Source organism: Arachis hypogaea, chromosome 14, assembly GCF_003086295.3.
Source record: "Arachis hypogaea cultivar Tifrunner chromosome 14, arahy.Tifrunner.gnm2.J5K5, whole genome shotgun sequence".
NCBI lineage: Eukaryota > Viridiplantae > Streptophyta > Magnoliopsida > Fabales > Fabaceae > Arachis > Arachis hypogaea.
In genome coordinates, this window is record NC_092049.1 from 22,879,848 (window position 1) to 22,899,533 (window position 19,686).

At 32.4% G+C, this 19,686-nt stretch overlaps 1 protein-coding gene across 1 annotated transcript; it reads left to right on the plus strand.

Annotated features, from left to right (window-relative positions):
* Window positions 1–17,942: 17,942 nt before the first annotated feature.
* Window positions 17,943–19,001, plus strand: LOC140178537 (uncharacterized). The gene has a single exon (XM_072215713.1). It carries the CDS (start codon window positions 17,943–17,945, stop codon window positions 18,999–19,001), a length of 1,059 nt encoding a protein of 352 aa, XP_072071814.1.
* Window positions 19,002–19,686: the final 685 nt, after the last annotated feature.

Sequence of the window (19,686 nt, forward strand, 5' to 3'; positions counted from 1 at the left end):
GTGTGATAATAATGGATAAAATTCACTCAATTCAATACAAAATAAACCGTAAAATAGTGGTTTATCAATCTTTCCATACTTAAATATTATCATGTCTTCATGCTAAACTCAAGAGAAGCTATAAAGGAGTGAAGAGGAATGGTAGAATTTATGCAATGCAACCTATCTATATGAATGTAACTACATTCTAAATGCTTCTACCTACTTGGTTAAAAGTAAATCAAATTCTCCAAAATAAATATGAAGTGGATTCCACTAATTCAAATTATAAAATGAAGTACACATAGACTTGCAAAAGAAGATAGCTCATGAAAGCCGGGAACAAAGAATCGAGCATCGAACCCTCACTGGAAGTGTATACACTCTAATCACTTTAGTGTTTAAGGTTCGATTCTCTCAATTCTCTACTAACCTTGCTTTCTAAGGCTTGCTCTTCTTCTACCAATCAACAAAAATTTAATGCACAAATACACATATCAAGAGGTCTTTTAAGGGTTGTAATGGGGTTAGGGTCAATGTATGATTGTATTTGGTCAAGTGGACTAAAATCTGAATCCTTGATTAACCTAAACTCTCCACCTAACTTAGGACAATCCATGTAATCAAAATACAAAACTAACTATCCATTAACCATGTTTTCCACATATTCATGCATCCTAATTTTGAGTACAGTACATATGCATTGCTGTCACTATTTATTTTGGGGCATTTTGTCCCCTTTGTATTATTTTATTTTTTCTTTTCTTTTTTTTCTCTCTTTTGTTTTCTTTTATATTTTTTCTTTTGTTTTTCTCAATGCATATGATTAAGGTATTGAATGCATAAACATGTCCTCAACATTCTTTTCACATTTTCACAAAAAAGAAAGTCTAACATACTCAATTCCCAAACCAAATGTTTCGAAACCCAACTTCCCCACACTTAAATCATGAGCACTCTCACTAGTCTAAGCTGACCAAGGATTCAAATGAATGACATTATTATTTTCTGCTTAGAATTACTGATGAGCTAGAGTAAAGAACAAAAGGGGTGAAATAGGCTCAACATTGGTTTGCAAAGAATAATGAAAGGGATAAGGCCATATGGGTATGTGAGCTATAGTGAAACAAGGCCTCAATCACGCAAGTGCATGCATACATCAAATAATGAAAATATAGAATCAAGCAAGACAAAGATCACAATTTTAGAGAGAACAACACACACCAAAACAAAGTATTGGTTGGTAAAATGCAACCAATCAAATAGGTTCAAAATCTCACTGGTTTTGTGTGTTCGAGCTCTAAACCATGTTCCAAAATAAATTTCTTCAAGCAAGTTCAATAAAAATTTTGATTCAAATTAGTGAAATACTATAGAAACTTTCTTGAAAAATAAAATATTACTTCAACCAAGTGGTAGCTAAATGCAAGCAACGAACTGACCATACAATCTATCATGCAATGCAACAACTCAGTAACAAAGAAAACTAAACATTGGTGTTGAAAAAAAAAGTAACTAATCCACGAAAGTCGGTATCGACCTCTCCACACTTAAAGATTGCACCGTCCTCGGTGCATGCTAAGATGTGCAAGTGGACGGGTGACCACAACTAATGCGCTTCCTCCAAAGATTGTGCGGCGGGACTTGTTTGTCGCCCCGGCCCATTTAGAAGTTTTCCGTTTCCCTTCTTGGTGGCCATCCTGAAAGAAGAGAAAAAGGAAAAAGAAGAAGAATCCACAAACAAAGATATGCAAACAAATAAAATATAAGCAGATGGCATGGGAAAGAAATACCAAACAAGTCAAGAAGCACCCAAAACAACACAATAAATATGCAACAATTAAGTAAGAAAATTCAACACCAATGGAAAAATAGCAAATTTAGAAAAAGACATCAAAACAAGTACAAAATTAAAATGTAATGAATGAAAATATGCAAAGGCTATGAACAAAAGAGAAGAAAAGAGAATAAGGATGAGAAGTTAAAGAAATGAAGAAGAAGAAAGTAAGAAGGGAAGCAGAAAAGGAAGAAGAAAGGAAAGAGGAAAGAATAAGAAAGGAGAGAAGAAAGAGAAAGAATGGAAAACAGGACGCAACGCGACGCGTGCGCATAGGTCACGCGTACGCGTGAAAACAGAAACAGGCATTCGACGCGTAAGCGTCGTCCACGCGTACGCGTGGATGGCCCAAAATAAAAAGTGACGCGTGAGCGTCGGTCACGCGTACGCGTGACTACTCGTCATGCCAGACACACGACTCCAGCATTATACCAGCACAACTCTGTGTTCAATGTATCAAAGTGCGCCGAATTTGCATACCACGCGTACGCGTCACTGACGTACACACGTGGAGTGGCAAAATAGCTAGTGATGTGTACGCGTAGATCACGCTACACGTGGGGTGGGTAAAAAACGCAAATGACGCGTACGTGTCAGTGACGTGCACGCGTGGGGTTGGCAGTTGGCTATGCGCCTAGCACCCCGCCAGCGCGGTCCTGGCACAACTCTCTATCCAGGCTGCGCGCTCGCATCGTCCCAGCACCCTTTACGCTTGGTCCATTTTATGGGTTCCACACGTGTGCGTCGGCCATGCGCACGCGTGGTATTAATTTTTTTTATTATTTTTTTTAGCAATGCCAAAAATTAATAAACAACTAAACAATAAATTAAACTAAATAAACATAACTAAAAATGAAAATATAACTTATTACTAATATAAACAAAAGGAAAATTAGAAAGAATTTACCATGGTGGGGTGTCTCCCACCTAGCACTTTTAGTTAAAGTCCTTAAGTTGGACATTTGGTGAGCTCCTTGTCATGATGGCTTGTGCTTGAACTCATCTTGAAACTTTCACCAACACTTGGACTTCCAATAAGCTCCAACATTCCCAAGTGAATTCACCAAGCCTTGATGAAGTTCTTCACAAGCTTTGAGCTCCCAAATTTGATCATGTTGTATGACGGGATCCCAAATCTTATTTTTACACCCGTCTTTAAGTTGATCATCATTGTTCCAACCGGGTGGCAAGTAATTCAAAATTCTCACTAAGGCATCCCAACAACTTCCTAGACCCGATCAATTGAAAACTATACCAACCATTACACTTAGACCTTGAACTTCCAACCATAACAAACCTAGGATTGTGTTGCCAACCACTAACCATTCTCCTTTTACTCTTAAAACCACAGATAACTCTAAGCTGTCCATCCGTCTCAAGCAAACCGTATGCAAGCGAGAAATTAAAGCTTAAGGAGTAGAGATTTACCCACTTGAATGAAAGGACGAATGCTGATGGCTTTGGGAGAGGTGTCTCCAATGGCGGCCCTGCCAATGTATGCTTTACTCTCTTGGATTTTTCTTTGATGATCTCCACCACTTGACAAGCTTCTTCGACATCAACCTCTTCCTCAAGTTCAATGGGAGAGGATTCAATTGTGGATAGAAATTCATTAATTATTGAATCCATCTCATGATCAACCTCCTCAAAGTCTTCAACCATGATATGCCTTGGAGATTGTACACCCTTCTCAACATCAAATTCAAACGTCATGGAAGGAGACTCTATGACTTAAAATTCTCATTGGAGGTTCTACATCTCCTAAATCTTCAACCACTTCCTCTTCTTCAATAATTTCGGCATTCTCCACTTGCTCTAGTACAAAATCTAGCTTCTCCTTGATGACTTCCGCCTCTTGACAACTTTCTTCAAGGGTCTCTCCTACCTCCACCTTTCGGGCCTCCTCTTGCTTCTCTTGAAGTATGGATGCGTGAACCCGATCCATTAAGTCCCTAAGACGACCCCTTCTCTCTTGTTCCATATCAATAGCATAATTGGGATCATGTTGCTCTTGAATTGATGGATATGGGTGAAAAAGAAGTGCACTAGAGTTTGAGGATTGAGTATTGGGGGTAGAGGATGGATCATACGGGATATAAGAGCTTGGAGAGTAGAGGTGAGACCGGTAAGAGTAGAGGTAAATGTGGTTTGAAGCTCCTGTTGCCCTTGGCGAATAACACTAAAGGTATCATCTATGGGAGTTTGGGGTGGATAGGAGGGTTCATTTGTTGGAAGAAAGGGCTCATAATGGGAAAGTAGTTCATCTTGATACGGATATGGAGATGGTGTATATGGAGGGCATTGGGGTTGGAATTGTGGTAGTTCTAAGTATGGTGCATATGGCTCATAAGGTGGTTGGTATGGTGGATATGGGTTAGGGTCATGTGGAAGTGTGTTATTGTAGGGAACTTGTGATATGGTGGTTCAGAGCTATGTTGAGGAGGGGGTTCATAGGCATATGGTGGAGCTTGTTGGTAACTACAAGGGGGTCCACCATAACTATTGGATTGATATGCATCCTAGAATGGCTCTTGCTCATAGTATGTTGGTGGGGGTTGTTGCCAAGAAGGTTGTCCAAATCCTTGTGACTCTTCCCATCTTTGATTTTCCATCCTTGATGCATGTTCTCATTGTAGCTTCCATTCCCTACAACAAAATTTGAACCAAATTCATAGCCAAAGGGGTGAGAATTCATAGTAGCAAATAAAAATAAAGCTAATAAAAATAAGCAACAAAGTCCTAAAACTAACAAAAACTAACAAACAAGCAAAAGGTAAATATATACAATAACCAATAATAAGACACACGTTTGCAATTCCCCGGCAACGGCGCCAAAAACTTGACGGAGAAAAAATGTCGGTAAAGATTTTCACAAAAATTATCGCGTTGCAAGTATAGTTCTAAACCGACAACTAAACTTCAGTCAATGTTTAAATTGTTTGTCACGAATACAAACCCAATAAAATTAACCGAAGTATTCAAACCTCGGGTCATCTCCCAAGGAATTGTAGGGAAGTGTAGTTTATTATTGGTTATAGAAAAGTATTTTTGGGGTTTTGGAATAAGAGACAAGAAATGTAAACAACAAGGAAGTAAACTAACAATTAAGAAAAGTCCTAGCAAGGATTGATAATTGGAATTCCTATCCCCATTATCATAGTCACTTGTGATGGTAATTGCCTTTTGCTCTCACTTAGTTAACCTCTAACAATTGAAGGTAAGTCAAGTGAGCAATTCAACTTGAGTTCACAAGTCCTAATCAAAGACTAGAGTTAGTGAAGCTCAAGCCAACTAGCAACTTTCAATCACCAACCAACAAGAGACTTTGACAATTTAAGATCCTCCAATTTACTCAATCTAAGCTAAAAACATAAAAATCTAGCGTAAAATCCAACCAAGCATTTTATCAAATACTTGGAAGGCATAAAATAAAAACATGGAAAATTAACAAGGCATAGCAAAATCTAAGACTAACATTGCAAGAGGAAACAATAACAACAAAGTAAAGGACGCAATCATAAACATAAAAATATAAATTGCATTAATATGGATTAAAGGAAACAGAAGAGTTCATAAACTAAATTGACAACATAAAGGAATCAATGATAGAGTAAACAAACCAAAGTACTAGAACAAATAAAAGTAGAAGAAAACTAAATAAAAGCAAGGTAGATATCTAAATTTGAGAAAAGCTAAACCTAAAAATCCTAAAACCTAGAGAGAAGAGAGAACCTCTCTCTAGAAAACTACATCTAAAACCTAACTAATGTGAATGAGAGTGTGAATGATTCATCCCCCCCTTCTAGCTCCACTCTGCAGCCTCTAATCTTCACTTTCGGGCTTGAAACTGGGCCAAAAGCAGCCCAGAAATTGGCCCCAACGTCTTTTGTTTAATGCAACACATGACGCTTTGTCACGCATACGCGTCGCTTGAACAAATTCCTGGTCATGCGTACGCGTCATCCACGCGTACGCGTTGCTTGCCTGTTGCACTGGTCACGCATACGCGTCGTCCATGCGTACGCATCGCTGCCAACTTCTCAAAACATTAATTTCTTGTGTTCTTTCCATTTTTGCATGCTTCCTTTCCATCCTCTAAGTCATTCCTGCCCCCATAAACCCTGAAAACACTTAGCAAACATATCACGGTATCGAATGGTAATAAGAGAGGATTAAAATTAGCGAATTTAAGGCCAAAGAAGTACGTTTTCAATCATAGCACAAAATTAGAAAGAAAAATATAAAACATGCAAATTATATGAATAAGTGTGAGAATAATGGATAAAATTCGCTCAATTCAATACAAAATAAACCGTAAAATAGCGGTTTATCAGCAGCGTCCAGGGTCTGTGAAGCGAATGGGAGGGGTTTTGGGGGGGAGGCTAACCGTGAGAGCCAAAAGGGTTTGGGTTAATGGGAAAAAATTGGAAATAGGTGTAAATTGGTGGTAGGGTAAATTAAAACTGAACAGGCCAATAGAAATTAGAATAAATCAGAGTTAATTTACTCTTTTAATTTAAATTGGGCCAAATAAATAGTTCATTGTAGTCATTGTATATATATTTCAATGTCTCCCTAACATGACTAAAAAAACCCTCAAAAAATTTAAAAAAAATACCTAATTCTGATACTATATTAGAACTTAAGAAATGAAACTAAAAAAAATTTTGTATGTTAAAATTATGTTATAAATACAATATACAACGTGTATATATATAAACTTCTATCATAAATACCTACTAGTGAACTGCGTCACAACTCAATATTCTTTGATAAAAACAATGTTGCATCTATTTTCATAGACTAACTTAATACCATAAATTTATCTTGCGAGAGATTAAATTGGTGTAATACTTTTTGAGAAACTACTAAATTTATATACATGTTTAGTTATGTGGTATTTAGTCTTGAAAACAGGATAGGATATGATAGTTAAAACAAAATATAAAGAACGTACATAAAGTTAATATTTTTATATTTTGTTCAGTTGAATATAAGATAGAATAAATAATAAAACATTAAATTTATCTTATTTTTTCTTTCATAAAAAATAGAATAATAAAAAATATAATTATAAAAATTAATAATGATAACAAAAAAAATTTGTGTCTTCATCTAATATTTTTATATTCTTCCTATTTTGATGGACAAAAAATATACTAAGTCAATATTTTAAGATATACTTTATATTTTATCTTTTAAATATAATTTTATCTCTCTATATATATATATTGGAGTCATGTACATATAACCAACGTAACCTTGGTATCCTACAACAACGAATAATGGGGACTAAGAATAATAAAGGTCAATACTAGCGTGCTGAAGGCCTAAAATTTCAGTAGCTACTGAAATAATTTGTTACGATGGAGAGAAGGATGCATGTGGGAGTTGGTGTAACACACGCAAACAGGAAAGACTGATTCTTTTGCAGTAGTAGCAGAATGCTGTTGACATGAGATGGATTAATGTGTTAGGCTAAAGTTATGGTTAATGATGATTAGTTGTTTGGCTTGGACTTTTTTGTTGGTAGGGCCATTTGTGGCGCTATTGATAGGTTTCGGATTTATTTACAAGGGAAAAAAAGATAGAACAAATTTTGGAGAAAGTTGGGCCAAAAATATTGGTCCATGTAATAGGTATTTTTAAATTTGTATGCTATCCAAAAAAAATGTGTATGCTATTCTTTGTTAGGGGTGTTTTTGTAATAGAGCATAGAGAAAAGAATAAAATGATCGGTTTCTTTTTTTTCTATTATCACTATTTGTGTCCATTATCTCTATCCTATGCAGCAATGTATACACTAAGAATAAGATACATTTTTTAAAAACAAGTATAAAAAATAACATGCAAAAACCGATCTTTCATCATCATTAATTCAAATAATAATGCCTTTTATAATTATTTGTTGCTTTTGTTAAGAAGAGACAGTAAAAAACTGGTGTTGTGTAGTACGTAAAAAAATAAAAAAAGGTCTTAGTAATATTATTTATGGTTGTTGAATTAGATATTTGAGTGTAAAACATTTAAGGTTTAGAATCTAAAATTTAGGGTCATGTAGTTAGAGTTTAGTCATTAGAATTTACGGTTTAAATATTAAGGTTTAGATTTACAATTTAGAATCTAGGATTGATAATTTAGATTTCAGGATTTAGAGTTTATGATTGATTAGAAAGGGTTTAGGGGGTTTGGAATTGAGCAACTATGATTTAGTTTTGAGGGTGTAAGGTCTAGGGATTATGTTTTAAAAATTATCATTTTACGTTAGTAGAATTTATAATATAGGATTTGGGATTTAGAATTTACGATATAGAATATTGATTGAAATAACGTATCGAATAATAGATATTTAAAAGTTATCTTTTTTAAATAGTTTTGTAAACAAATTCAGTTAGTTAATTACCCTTTTTTTTTCATACTTTTACTTTAGGAAATACATAATAAAAAATTTCATACTTTTTTTCATACTTTTATCTTTTTCTTTTTTTTTCATACTTTTACTTTAGAGAAACAATTTATTTTTATTAAAGATGTAGTTTGTGAGAAATAGAATTAGAAAATTGGGAGGTATATATTGGACTTAGGTAAATAATAAACTATATATTTAAAAATATTATATTCTTTATGATAATAGTAAATAATAATAATAAATCTACTGTAATACTGTGTACATGTCATAAATAAAATATTTTATTTTTTTATGATTAATATTAAATATTTTTGTTAACAATAAATAATAAAAAACTAATATAATACTGTACAAAAGATAAATAGTATATGATATATTTTTTATCTTAATAATAAATAATAATAAATCTATTATGCTACTGTACAAATAATAAATAAAATATTTAATATTTCATGTTTAATCTTAAAGTACTTTATGTTGGTAATAAATAATAATAAAACTACTGTAATAAAGTACAAATAACAAATAAAATATGATATACTTTTTATTTTTATTATTATATTTTTTATGTTAATAATAAATTAAATATTATATTTTTTAGGTTTAGTATCATATTTTGTGTCTTAATTTATAACAATATATATTGATAAAATTCATTTTGGTGTCCAAAATTTTTTTCACTTTTATCCTTCCTAATAACTTACTCTAGTATATATTAGTTACAGAATTTCTACTACATTTTCATTCACGTTCTCTTATGCCATACGTGAATGTAACTTCTATAATTATTTCACTAACTGAACTAATAGGATATCAATTTTTTTCCTTAATCTCTCTCACTTCACATTACTGGTTACTGCATAATACTCCAGTTTAGGTCAGTTACAGAATTCCTACTCCTTCGTCTTCATCTATAATCATCTATAACAATATATAAGGGTAAAATTCATTTTGGTGTCCAAATTTTTTTTTCACTTTTATCATTCCTAATATACATCAGTATATATTAGTTACAGAATTTCAACTACTTTATTTTCATTCACGTTCTCTTATGCCATACGTGAATGTAACTTCTATAATTATTTCACCGACTGAACTAATAGGATATCAGTTTCTCTCCTTAATCTCTCTCACTTTCACATTACTGGTTACTGCATAATACTGTATTATAGGTTAGTTACATAATTCCCACTACTTCATCTTCATCTATAATCATCTCACTGACTGAACTAATAGGATACCAATTTCTCCCCTTCATCTCTCTCAATTCACATTACTGGTTACTGCATAATAGAAAAAAACTTTCTTCGTTTCTCATCCATCTTTCCCTGCATCATTTTCACTTCACCTAAATATAACGTAAAACCTACTATAATTTGCTTTTCGTCATTAAATAAAAATGTAAAACTATGTTTATATATTTCTTTGATTAATTACAGTTGACAACATACCCATAGAAGATTCACGTGGAAGTGGCCACCGACTTGGCAAGACTATACCAGGCGACGAAGACAAAATATGAGCAAAGAACAGAGACAACAACACCTCGTCAGAAGGCGTGCCAGAGAGAGTATTAGACGAGAAAAACAAATCGAGTGGTCCAACTAACATGACAACACCATTACAAGATATCACAAATATACCCGCTTACTCTGTATCAGGTACTCTAAGTTATACTTCCCATTAATAAATTTATGTTGTTAGTTTATCATTTAATATGAAATATTTTTTACGATCTATGTTACTGTATTCTTAGTACCAATTATGTATAATTTATCTCTTGAGTGTACCCTTAAATTATCAAATTACATTATTTTCATCTTAATAATAAATTTTTTAAATATACAGATACTCATAATAACAGCAGAGCTGGTTCAAGTAATATACCGAATAATCCAAATATAGATAGAAATTCTGTATATTTATATTTATTTAATTAATAATAATTTATTTTTTCTTAAATTTTGAATCAATAAACCTTTTATTATTGGCATAAATAATATTATTATAGATATTATTATATTATTTTAATATACTTTACATAATTATAATCTCAATTATGAGATAATTTAATAATTTTTTAATATAATATTATACAGATATCAACTTTTTATAACTGTATTATTATAAGAAAAATATATATGTTCAATGTTTAATAATATATTTGTTATTAAATTTTTTGACTCTGTAACAAAAAAAACTTAGTGGATTATTTTGGTTTATGTTTTTAACTTTTCTTTCTACAATTCAGTTTGTCATTTAATTTAAATTATTTCTACAATATATCTATGTTAATGTATTCTTAGTACAATTTATCTGTAATTTATCTTTCGAATGTACTCTTAAGTTCTCAACATCTATTATTTCTATGCTAATAATAAATTTTTTAAATATTTAGATACTCAAAATAAAAGTGAAATTGATTTAAGTAATAGACCGAATGATAATAATATAAGTAGGACTCTTGTATATTTATTTAATTAATAATAATTTATTTTTCTTAAATTTTGATTCAATAAACTTTTCATTAGTGTCCTAAATAATATTATTATTATAAGAATATAAAATGTTTTCACCGTATCATTATAAAAATTTATATTAGATATATGTTTAATAATATAATTGTAACTTAAATTTTTTCATTGTATAACAAAAAATTAGTTGATAATTTCGATTTTTTTTTATACTTTTTCTTCTAAAAAATAGATATATCAGAAGTGGCAATTTTTTCACTACATAGACTTAAATTGATAAATTTACTATTTTTAATATAATTATTATGCTACCAGTTTAATATAATTTTTATATTCACGAATTACTTATCTCTAAAGAATAATTATACACTATAAAATATAATCATTTAATATACATTATTGTCGTTCCAATAATATGATTATTATTATTCAGATGCTCATAATAATAGTGGTCAAAGTAATATCAAATAGAATTTTACATTTCATATCTTTCTTAATATTCTACAATTCTTTTAAACCTTTTATTTAATACACAAAAAAGGTTCAAATATTTTAAATAAATATATATAACATTGTAAATTATAAATGATAATTTTTTCACTTAATAAATTTATTATACGGTTACACTTGAATCATTTTTTCAAATGGTAACTTTTTACAGGAACTCAAACTGCCTATCATGTATTTTTATTTTACGTGCCATTATTTATTTTTTTTAGTTATTCAAAGTTTGGATAATTATAATATTAATGGGTATTTTACGTATTCCATTACTTCCAATCAATTTAATTTTGTATGTTTTGTTTCTTATAAAGTAACCTTTCAATTACCACTGACATTGTACAAACTTAATTCATTGAACAATTCTATAATTTTGTTAATGTGTTCTTTTTAAATATTATCAGAAATTCATGAAAATAGATCTGATCAAAGCAGTAGATGTGAAGAAAATATAACGGGTTAGTATTCTACTTTTTTTTTCTTTATATATTTAGTATTGTGACACAATTTTAATAGGTAAATAAATTTATAAAAAGATTATTATTTTATCCTTATATGTTAACATATTAATGTATTTATAGTAGATATTAAATGTGAGCATAATTGATGTTAAAAAATTTATTTATTTAAGATCATTAGAAGAACCAATTATAAAAAAGAGTGACAGTGCCTAACAAAAAAAAATTAAAATTTATATACAAAAATTTTATAAAAACCAAAATGATACTTAAAATATTTATTTGCCAATTAAAATGAAAATATGTAAACTTTAGCGAAAAAAAAATAGTTAATTTAAAATACTTTATATTTTTTTGAATCATTTTGTTATAATTCACACAAATATGACAAAATAAAATAATTAAATAAAATATATTTTAGGAAATAAAATGAATAGTAAAAATTAAAATGATAACTCTAGGCGAAAGCATACAAAATAAAAATTATTAGAAGTAATAGAACAAATAAAATATGAACCAATATTATCGTCATGTATTGTATTGCTTCGATCAGTAATATCTAAACATTTAAAAACATGAAACAAAACATACAAATTAAAAAATTTAGCCAAGGACAAAAATCGTCATACCCTATATAAGATAATTAACTAAAAAATGCTATAAAACAACTGATGCAACTGAGAACTTTATATAAAAAAATTATGATATATAAAGATAGCATTCTTAAAATTTTTTTTAAGTATTTCAGACTAAAATCATATTGTATTGACTATTTAATCTTAAAAAAATAGTCCATAACAAACATAATAACATATAACAAAAACATATAATGGAACAAGAAAATAATAAATATTTAAAATAATATAATATTGTTATAGATCGTATGTGGTTTTAACTTGGTTATAACAGTTTCGAATAAAAGGTTTTAAACAAAATGATTTTATTAAAAAAAAGAATAAAACTATTTTACTACACAATAAATAATATTTCTTTATAATCAAAAGAATAAAAAAAGTTATTTAACGAATAAAAAACTTCTTTATAAAGAATAAAATAAAATATTTAATAATTAAGGTTGTTAAATACATATGAATAACAAAATAAAAAAAAAATAAAGTCAAACAATATCACAATATTATACAGTGTAACAAAGTTAAAAAAAATTATTAAAACATCACTTAGGTAGCGTTTGTTTGTAGAGATTGGGGGACAAGAACTCAGTATTATGTTTGTTGTGGTAGAGACTGGCACTTAAATTTATGTCTCTACCTCAAAAATTTCAGTATTTCAGTACCTCCAAAAAGTAGGGACACTGGAGACTGAGATTTTTAAAGATAGAGAAACTTTAATAATATTTTTGTACCTCAAATACCCCTATTGTAATTAACTAATGCCAACTTTACCTTTTCTTGAAATCAGATTAGGGCTTCAGTGTGAGCAGCCCCTCACTCCATTTTCTCGTTCGTGTTTCAAAGTGTGGGTTTCAGTCTCTACATCGCCAGTGTCAGCACAGCCCCATCGTCACCGCCGTAATAACCACTGCAAGGTAAGTGAGTCGCAATTGAAGTTCCTCTTCCTAGGCTACGAGTTCTCATGTCTTCATTTGCTCCTTCACAGGATAACGTACGAGGAACCCAATTGAGAGAGTCTCCGCTGTTGCTGTCGCTGTCGAGTTCATCAGACTTCGTTGTTGTCATCACAGTTTGTGTAACCTAGGTTAGTTGGGGTCAAATTTCATTACTGATTTAGTTTGGGTCAATTTTTTTATGTCACGAGTTATGCTCCGTGGATTTCGTTTGTTGTTAAACTAAATGCATAGAAAGAATCTGGGTTTTTCTCTCTTCACTTCGATTTGGTTCTTTGTTCTGATGTATAGATGCGTATATTATGCCTTGTTTCTTTAATTTCGTTTGTGATGTGCTTCTTATGAATTGGTTTTGGTCATGTTTGGTTATTTTGGTTTTCATTCTTATACATCTTTTGATTCTGAATTCTGGGATGCTCTGTTTGCCTAATTTATGTCTATTTGATGTGAGAATGTGTAAATTATTTTGTGAAATCTATGATTGTTGTGAATAGCAACTTTGATAACTCGTATTAGGTGTTATTCATTGGTGACTCTGGTGTTGGCAAGAGCAGCCTCCTTCTCTTCTTGCTTTCACACTAAGCAATGAAACATGCTCTATAATATATACAAGCCTCAACCATTCATATATTTCATGTCTTTTGAATATTAACTTCATCAAAAATTTGTTAAATATGGTTTATTTTTTCACATGCACATCCGATCAAGTTCTACAGTCCTGGCAAGCCATTTCCTCCTTTTCACCGGCTGGAGGGTATATTTGGTAGGGATAGAGCCACAGGAGCAGCAGCAGTTAGTGGTTTTGATGCGAAGGAACAGGTTAACGAAGAGACAGAAGACACTGCAGTTAGATTTGGTGAGTCTGATATGTCTCCACATCCAGACAATGACGGAGGGCCAGCAATGCAAGGACAAGCATCACATTCTGAAGCAGGTGCGAGTGTAGGAAGCACAAGGCGATATGGGAAGAAGAGAAAACAACTTGACGTACTGGAGAGGATGGCCGACCATATTCAGCAATCTTCAGCTGACCAAAGGAAGAATGCCCAACTGATAGCTGATGCCATTGTTGGTGTGAACGAGAAGTGGAAGGTTGGCGAGAGGCTCACACAGCTTGGGTTCGGTGATGACGTGGTGGTGAGGGCGATTTTGAAGTTTGCTGAAAGTCCTAACGTGTATGCACACTTCTGGGGCTTGTCAAATTCACAGATGATTGGCCTTGTCCTCTCCATTATATGAAGTTGACTGTTGGTTAAGGGTATTAGGTTTGGGCTAGGGTATTAAATTTTTCACTATAGGATTTTAGGATTTTGTGAGATGGTTATGTTTAAGATGGTATAACGTACAAACTTATATTTGGTATGCATTTGGATAGATATTTTAGTAACGCCTTTATTTTGCTCTGTTCAGAACAGGTGTAGGTTCTTTGTACAGTTTTATTGGTATTGTGGTATGGTCTTTATTTTGGTGGTTTGAGCAGGAATTGTTTACTAAGTACAATATTTATGGTCATGATCATGTTAATGACAATTATCTTAGTTTTTGGTCATCAACTATCCCATTCTTATAATTTGTGGTTCTCAGTAATGCAGCTCTTCTTCTAGTCTTTGCTTTTGTTAATTTTCTTTTAGCCACAACTATATCTACTTTATTCCACACTTACCACTATCAGCAACTTATGTATTTAACATTCATATCATGTGTCTCAATTATTACAGGATCACAACACCAAGAACAAGCCTTTTCAATTCTTTATGGAAGAAAAAAACTTATTTCTCATTAACTCTTTAAATATTAGTTTAAGATGAGAATGTCACCATCTCTATTATTCAAGAAGAAGTTGTGGTAAAATAAGATAAATAATAATTTATTTACATAGAATGGTAGTTTCTTGTTAACTTTATTAAATAAAAATGTACCCATTTTCAAAACATCAACTTATGCAGAACATGAGATAATATGTTACACTCGTTCTGAGTTGATGCCTCTGTGGAAACTGTGCCACTCACTCTCACTCTCAACCACATTGCAAGCCCCCCCCCCCCCTCTTTTTTCTCATTGCACTATTGGACCCATTTTTTCTTCTTTCTTCTTGTGTTCTAACTTCTAATGCTACTCATCGTCACACCATTCTGCCTTAGTAGTTTTTCTATTTCTTTTAATGTAACATAATGTGTATAATATGATTCCTCTTATACGGTTAATAACAAAAAGGAAATATAAAGTGAGAGCAGTAGTGAAGTAAAAAGGACTACAGTGACAAAGAGAAGAAGAGATATTGAATCTGTACTCATTTTATAATTAACAATAAAAAATACTGAAACATGTTCTCAAACTAGTTATTACAATTTCTCATTTGTCTATTTGAGTTCAAGGGTCATACTACAACTTACACAACAATAAAATGACTAAGACAACACAGACTACAGAAACAAGAAGTTGAAGGAATGCTAACAATTTCAAATACACAACATCAGTATGAAGATTTTCCACTCGTGCGCTCGTCTTCAAATTAGAATTCACTTTCTACCCAGGTTGGCCATGCTATTCGAAACTTGTAACGGTGCTATTAAACCACACTCACAAAAACGTTCTCCCATTACGTTGCCGCTGCCGTACAAACCACTTGTGGATCTTCTACTTGTGGAAGCCATTGTTAACCAAGCTATACCTTTAACAGTAAGCAAAAATCATTTACCAGGTTAACAACAAATAGTAACACAGCACAAGAATGAATCAACTAGTCGAAATAAAATGCACCAATGAATCTAATCAAAACAAATTTTCCAATTCAAGATATCTCATTGCAATTTGCAAGAACGGGGAAGACCACTTCTGCCTACATCCACCCTTCAATTCCTCCCAGAACCGCTAACGGAGAACAGAAAGCCCAAATGGTAAATTAATACAAAAACATAAAAGCTAAAATATTAAGAAGAAGCACAAAAAATGCAACAAACCCAACAAAGAATTACAAGCCTAATTAACAAATAACGCTAAAATCCATGCTTTTATAATGTACACAATGTCAGTACTAGTAGCAACTTTTCAAACCATGTTTGTTAATAAACAATAAAACAACATGTGTGTTTAATACAACCAATTATTTGACAGCAAATAGGTATCAGGAACACTTTTGAGGATGAAGAGGAAGGAAATGTGATAAAGACTGAACGCTTGTCAATTCATTCAATGAAAAATAGTGTTTGTTACAATATGAGTAGTACATAGACTTTGTGAATTGTAATAATGCTCTTTCTATGGATCGATAAAGTGTGCCTCCAAAACAAGAGAGAAACACAGTAGGTGGTAACCATTAACATAAAAGCACTAGTGTATAAGAATCTGCAACTCTTGACAGCAAAAATTCAACAAAGAATTGTAAAAATCAGATTGAGAAGTCAAGAAGGAAATAACAAACTTCACTAACTACTAATTCAGGCAAGATATACAATTAACAAACTAACTAACTAATGTCTAATCTGTTGTATTTAAAATCAAATATTGGTGCCTCTAGCTTTTCCACTAAATTTTTAGACTCCTAATATGTTAGACAATAGTAAAAATACATTCCCAAATCAATATAGCACACCAGTGAGTACTAATTTCGATAACAAAAAAGAGTGATAATAGGAACATAATTATGATAAACAGTTCTCAAATAATCTTCTTTGATTTTCTATACAATAATCATCAAAAATAAATTTAAAAAAATAACAATCATAGATTTACAAATCAGCGATTAACAAGCACAAGTAAGCTGAAAAAAATTGTATGATATACAAATAATAGAATCAGCAAACAGCAATCACACATTCCCAAATCTTTAAAAAAGATGACACAGAATTCATAAATTTGCAAATGAGGGCAAATAAGAACTCGGATATAACAACTTCAGAAATCTTCAACATTTGAAGAAGCATAAATCAGCAATTTTAAGCAAATCAAGGCAAATCTCAAATCATCCAACGAGGGATTTAAACGCTCTCATCAACATGAGGACAAATCAGAAGGTGAGGGTTTCACAAATCAGAAAATGGGGGAATCAAAAATCCCTCTTGAACTTCACAAAATTAACAAGCAAATAACGTAAATTGAAAGAACATACCAGCTCCGTTGATAGAGAAACAGTGGAGACTAGACGCACAGCTCCGAGACGGTGGTGACACACACCCACTGGCATGGATACACCAGTAGCATCACAAACCGAGGGTGGCAACTGGGGCCACGAAGATGAACCAAGGAGAACTGGAGAGGCGTCGTCGTGGTTCCCACCATTGGAGGTGCTACCGGCGGCGGGTCAGGCTCCAGGAGTTCATGGCAGAGGAGAGGAGAAAGGGTAGAGAAGAGGAAAAAAGGGGTTAGGGTTGGATGCTGATGAAAATGAAATTGTATTTGGGGGTTAGGGTTGTTAATTAAAATTAAGGGCATTTTAGTAATTTTAAATATTTAGTCTCCATTTTTTATTTCGAACCAAACAGGATACTGAGACATAAATCAGTCTTGTACACTTTCACACCAAACACAATACTAATACTTATTTCTGTCTCTGTCTCTTGGTCTCTGTCTCTGTCTCGCAAACAAACGTTGCCTAAAGTATCTCTGCAAGTATTGCTACAACGGTCCAGGCCGGGTTGATGCGAGATGGATCGCTGCTCTAGAGGCATGTTGGAGAATATTCAAATTTAACCTTTACCGAATGTATCCATCAGTGGAAAGGTTACAAATTCATTTGCCAAATCAACATCAAGTGAGCTTCTATGATCACCAAACCATTCCTGAAATACTTAATGATGATTATTTCTCTAGAACAATGCTCACTGAGTTCTTTGCCCTAAATCATGAGGAGGACCAACAATCTAGGCATCTTCTATATAGGAAAATTCTAGAGTATTACACTTGGCACAACAAGAAAAAGGAATGGCGTCGGTGCAAGACACAGAGGAGATCCATCGGTCAAATTTATATTGTATCACCTTCAGAAGGAGAAAAATTCTATTTGTGTATTCTATTATCTAATGTCAGAGGACCAATCAGTTGGGATGACTTGCTAACAGTGAATGGGGTCCAATATTCATCCTTCAAGCAATCTGCTCAACACCGAGAATTGTTAAAGAGTGACAGTAACATCCGTGCGTGTTTGGTTGAGGCTTCTATTTTACAATTGCCATGTGTTTTACGAAGGTTGTTTGCAACCATCTTAATATTTTGTGAGCCTACAGATGTAAAAAGCTTATGGGATGAATTTTTTTCATATATGGTGGATGATTATCCGTCAACCAACATTACAACATCCTTAGTGTTCACAAATCGGCTACTCAGGGATATAAATGATATACTCCTTCAGCACGAAAAACAGATTACACGATACGATTTGCCAGCTCTAACTCATGAAAATGACAATGACAACTCGATACCCAGAGTTATCCAAGAAGAACTGTCTGTCGAAGTACCTCGAGAAGACCTGTGTTCCATAGAAAGATTGAACAATGACCAATGTAAAGCTTTCAAGTGCATTATGAATACAATTGATCGAAGAGAAAGTGGAGTGTTCTTTGTTGATGGGCCAGGAGGAGCAGGCAAAACATTTCTTTACAGAGCTATAATTGCAGAATTGAGAAATAAGGGTCATATTGTCTTGGTAACTGCATCATCAGGAATAGTTGTAACATTATTGCCTGGGGGTCGAATAGCTCATTCTAGGTTTAAGATCCCAATTAATGCAGAACCATCATCCATTTGCAACATAAGCAAATAATCATATCTTGCGAAGCTGATTAGACAAACAACAGCAATCATCTAGGATAGATGAAGCAATAATGGCAAATAAAGAATCGGTGCAATCATTAGACCACACTCTGAGAAACATATTAGCAAACGATATGCCATTTGGAGGAAAAGTGATGGTGATGGGAGGAGATTTTCGCCAAGTACTGCCTGTTGTATCGAAAGGTAGCAAGTCACAAATGATTTCAGCTTCTATAGTTAAGTCTCTTTTATGGGCTTCCACTAAAATTCTCCATTTGCGACAAAATATGCGATCTTCTAATGATCATGTTTTTGCTGAGTATCTTATGCGCATTGGTGATGGAATTGAGCCCACCATACATGAAGACTTTGTACGGATACAAGCAAATATGGCAATTTCGTGAGAGGGTGAAACATTGTTACACAAGTTAATAGAAGAAATATTTCCAAACTTACAATCTCATGGGTAGGATGCTTCTTACATGGTAGAAAGGGCAATATTGACGCCAAAAAATCATGTTGTGCAACAGCTTAATGATATAGAGAAGAATGAAATTTAGTCTCATTTGATGTGGTAGAAGGAGATGCTAATAATTTATATCAACAAGAATACCTTAACTCAGTTTCTACAGGCGGGTTGCCACCTCATGTGTTGAAGGTGAAAAAAGGTGCACCTTTGATATTATTGAGAAACA

Coding starts and splice junctions, on each gene's coding strand:
- LOC140178537 (XM_072215713.1), top strand. CDS start 17,943: ATGTATCCATCAGTGGAAAGGTTACAAATTCATTTGCCAAATCAACAT.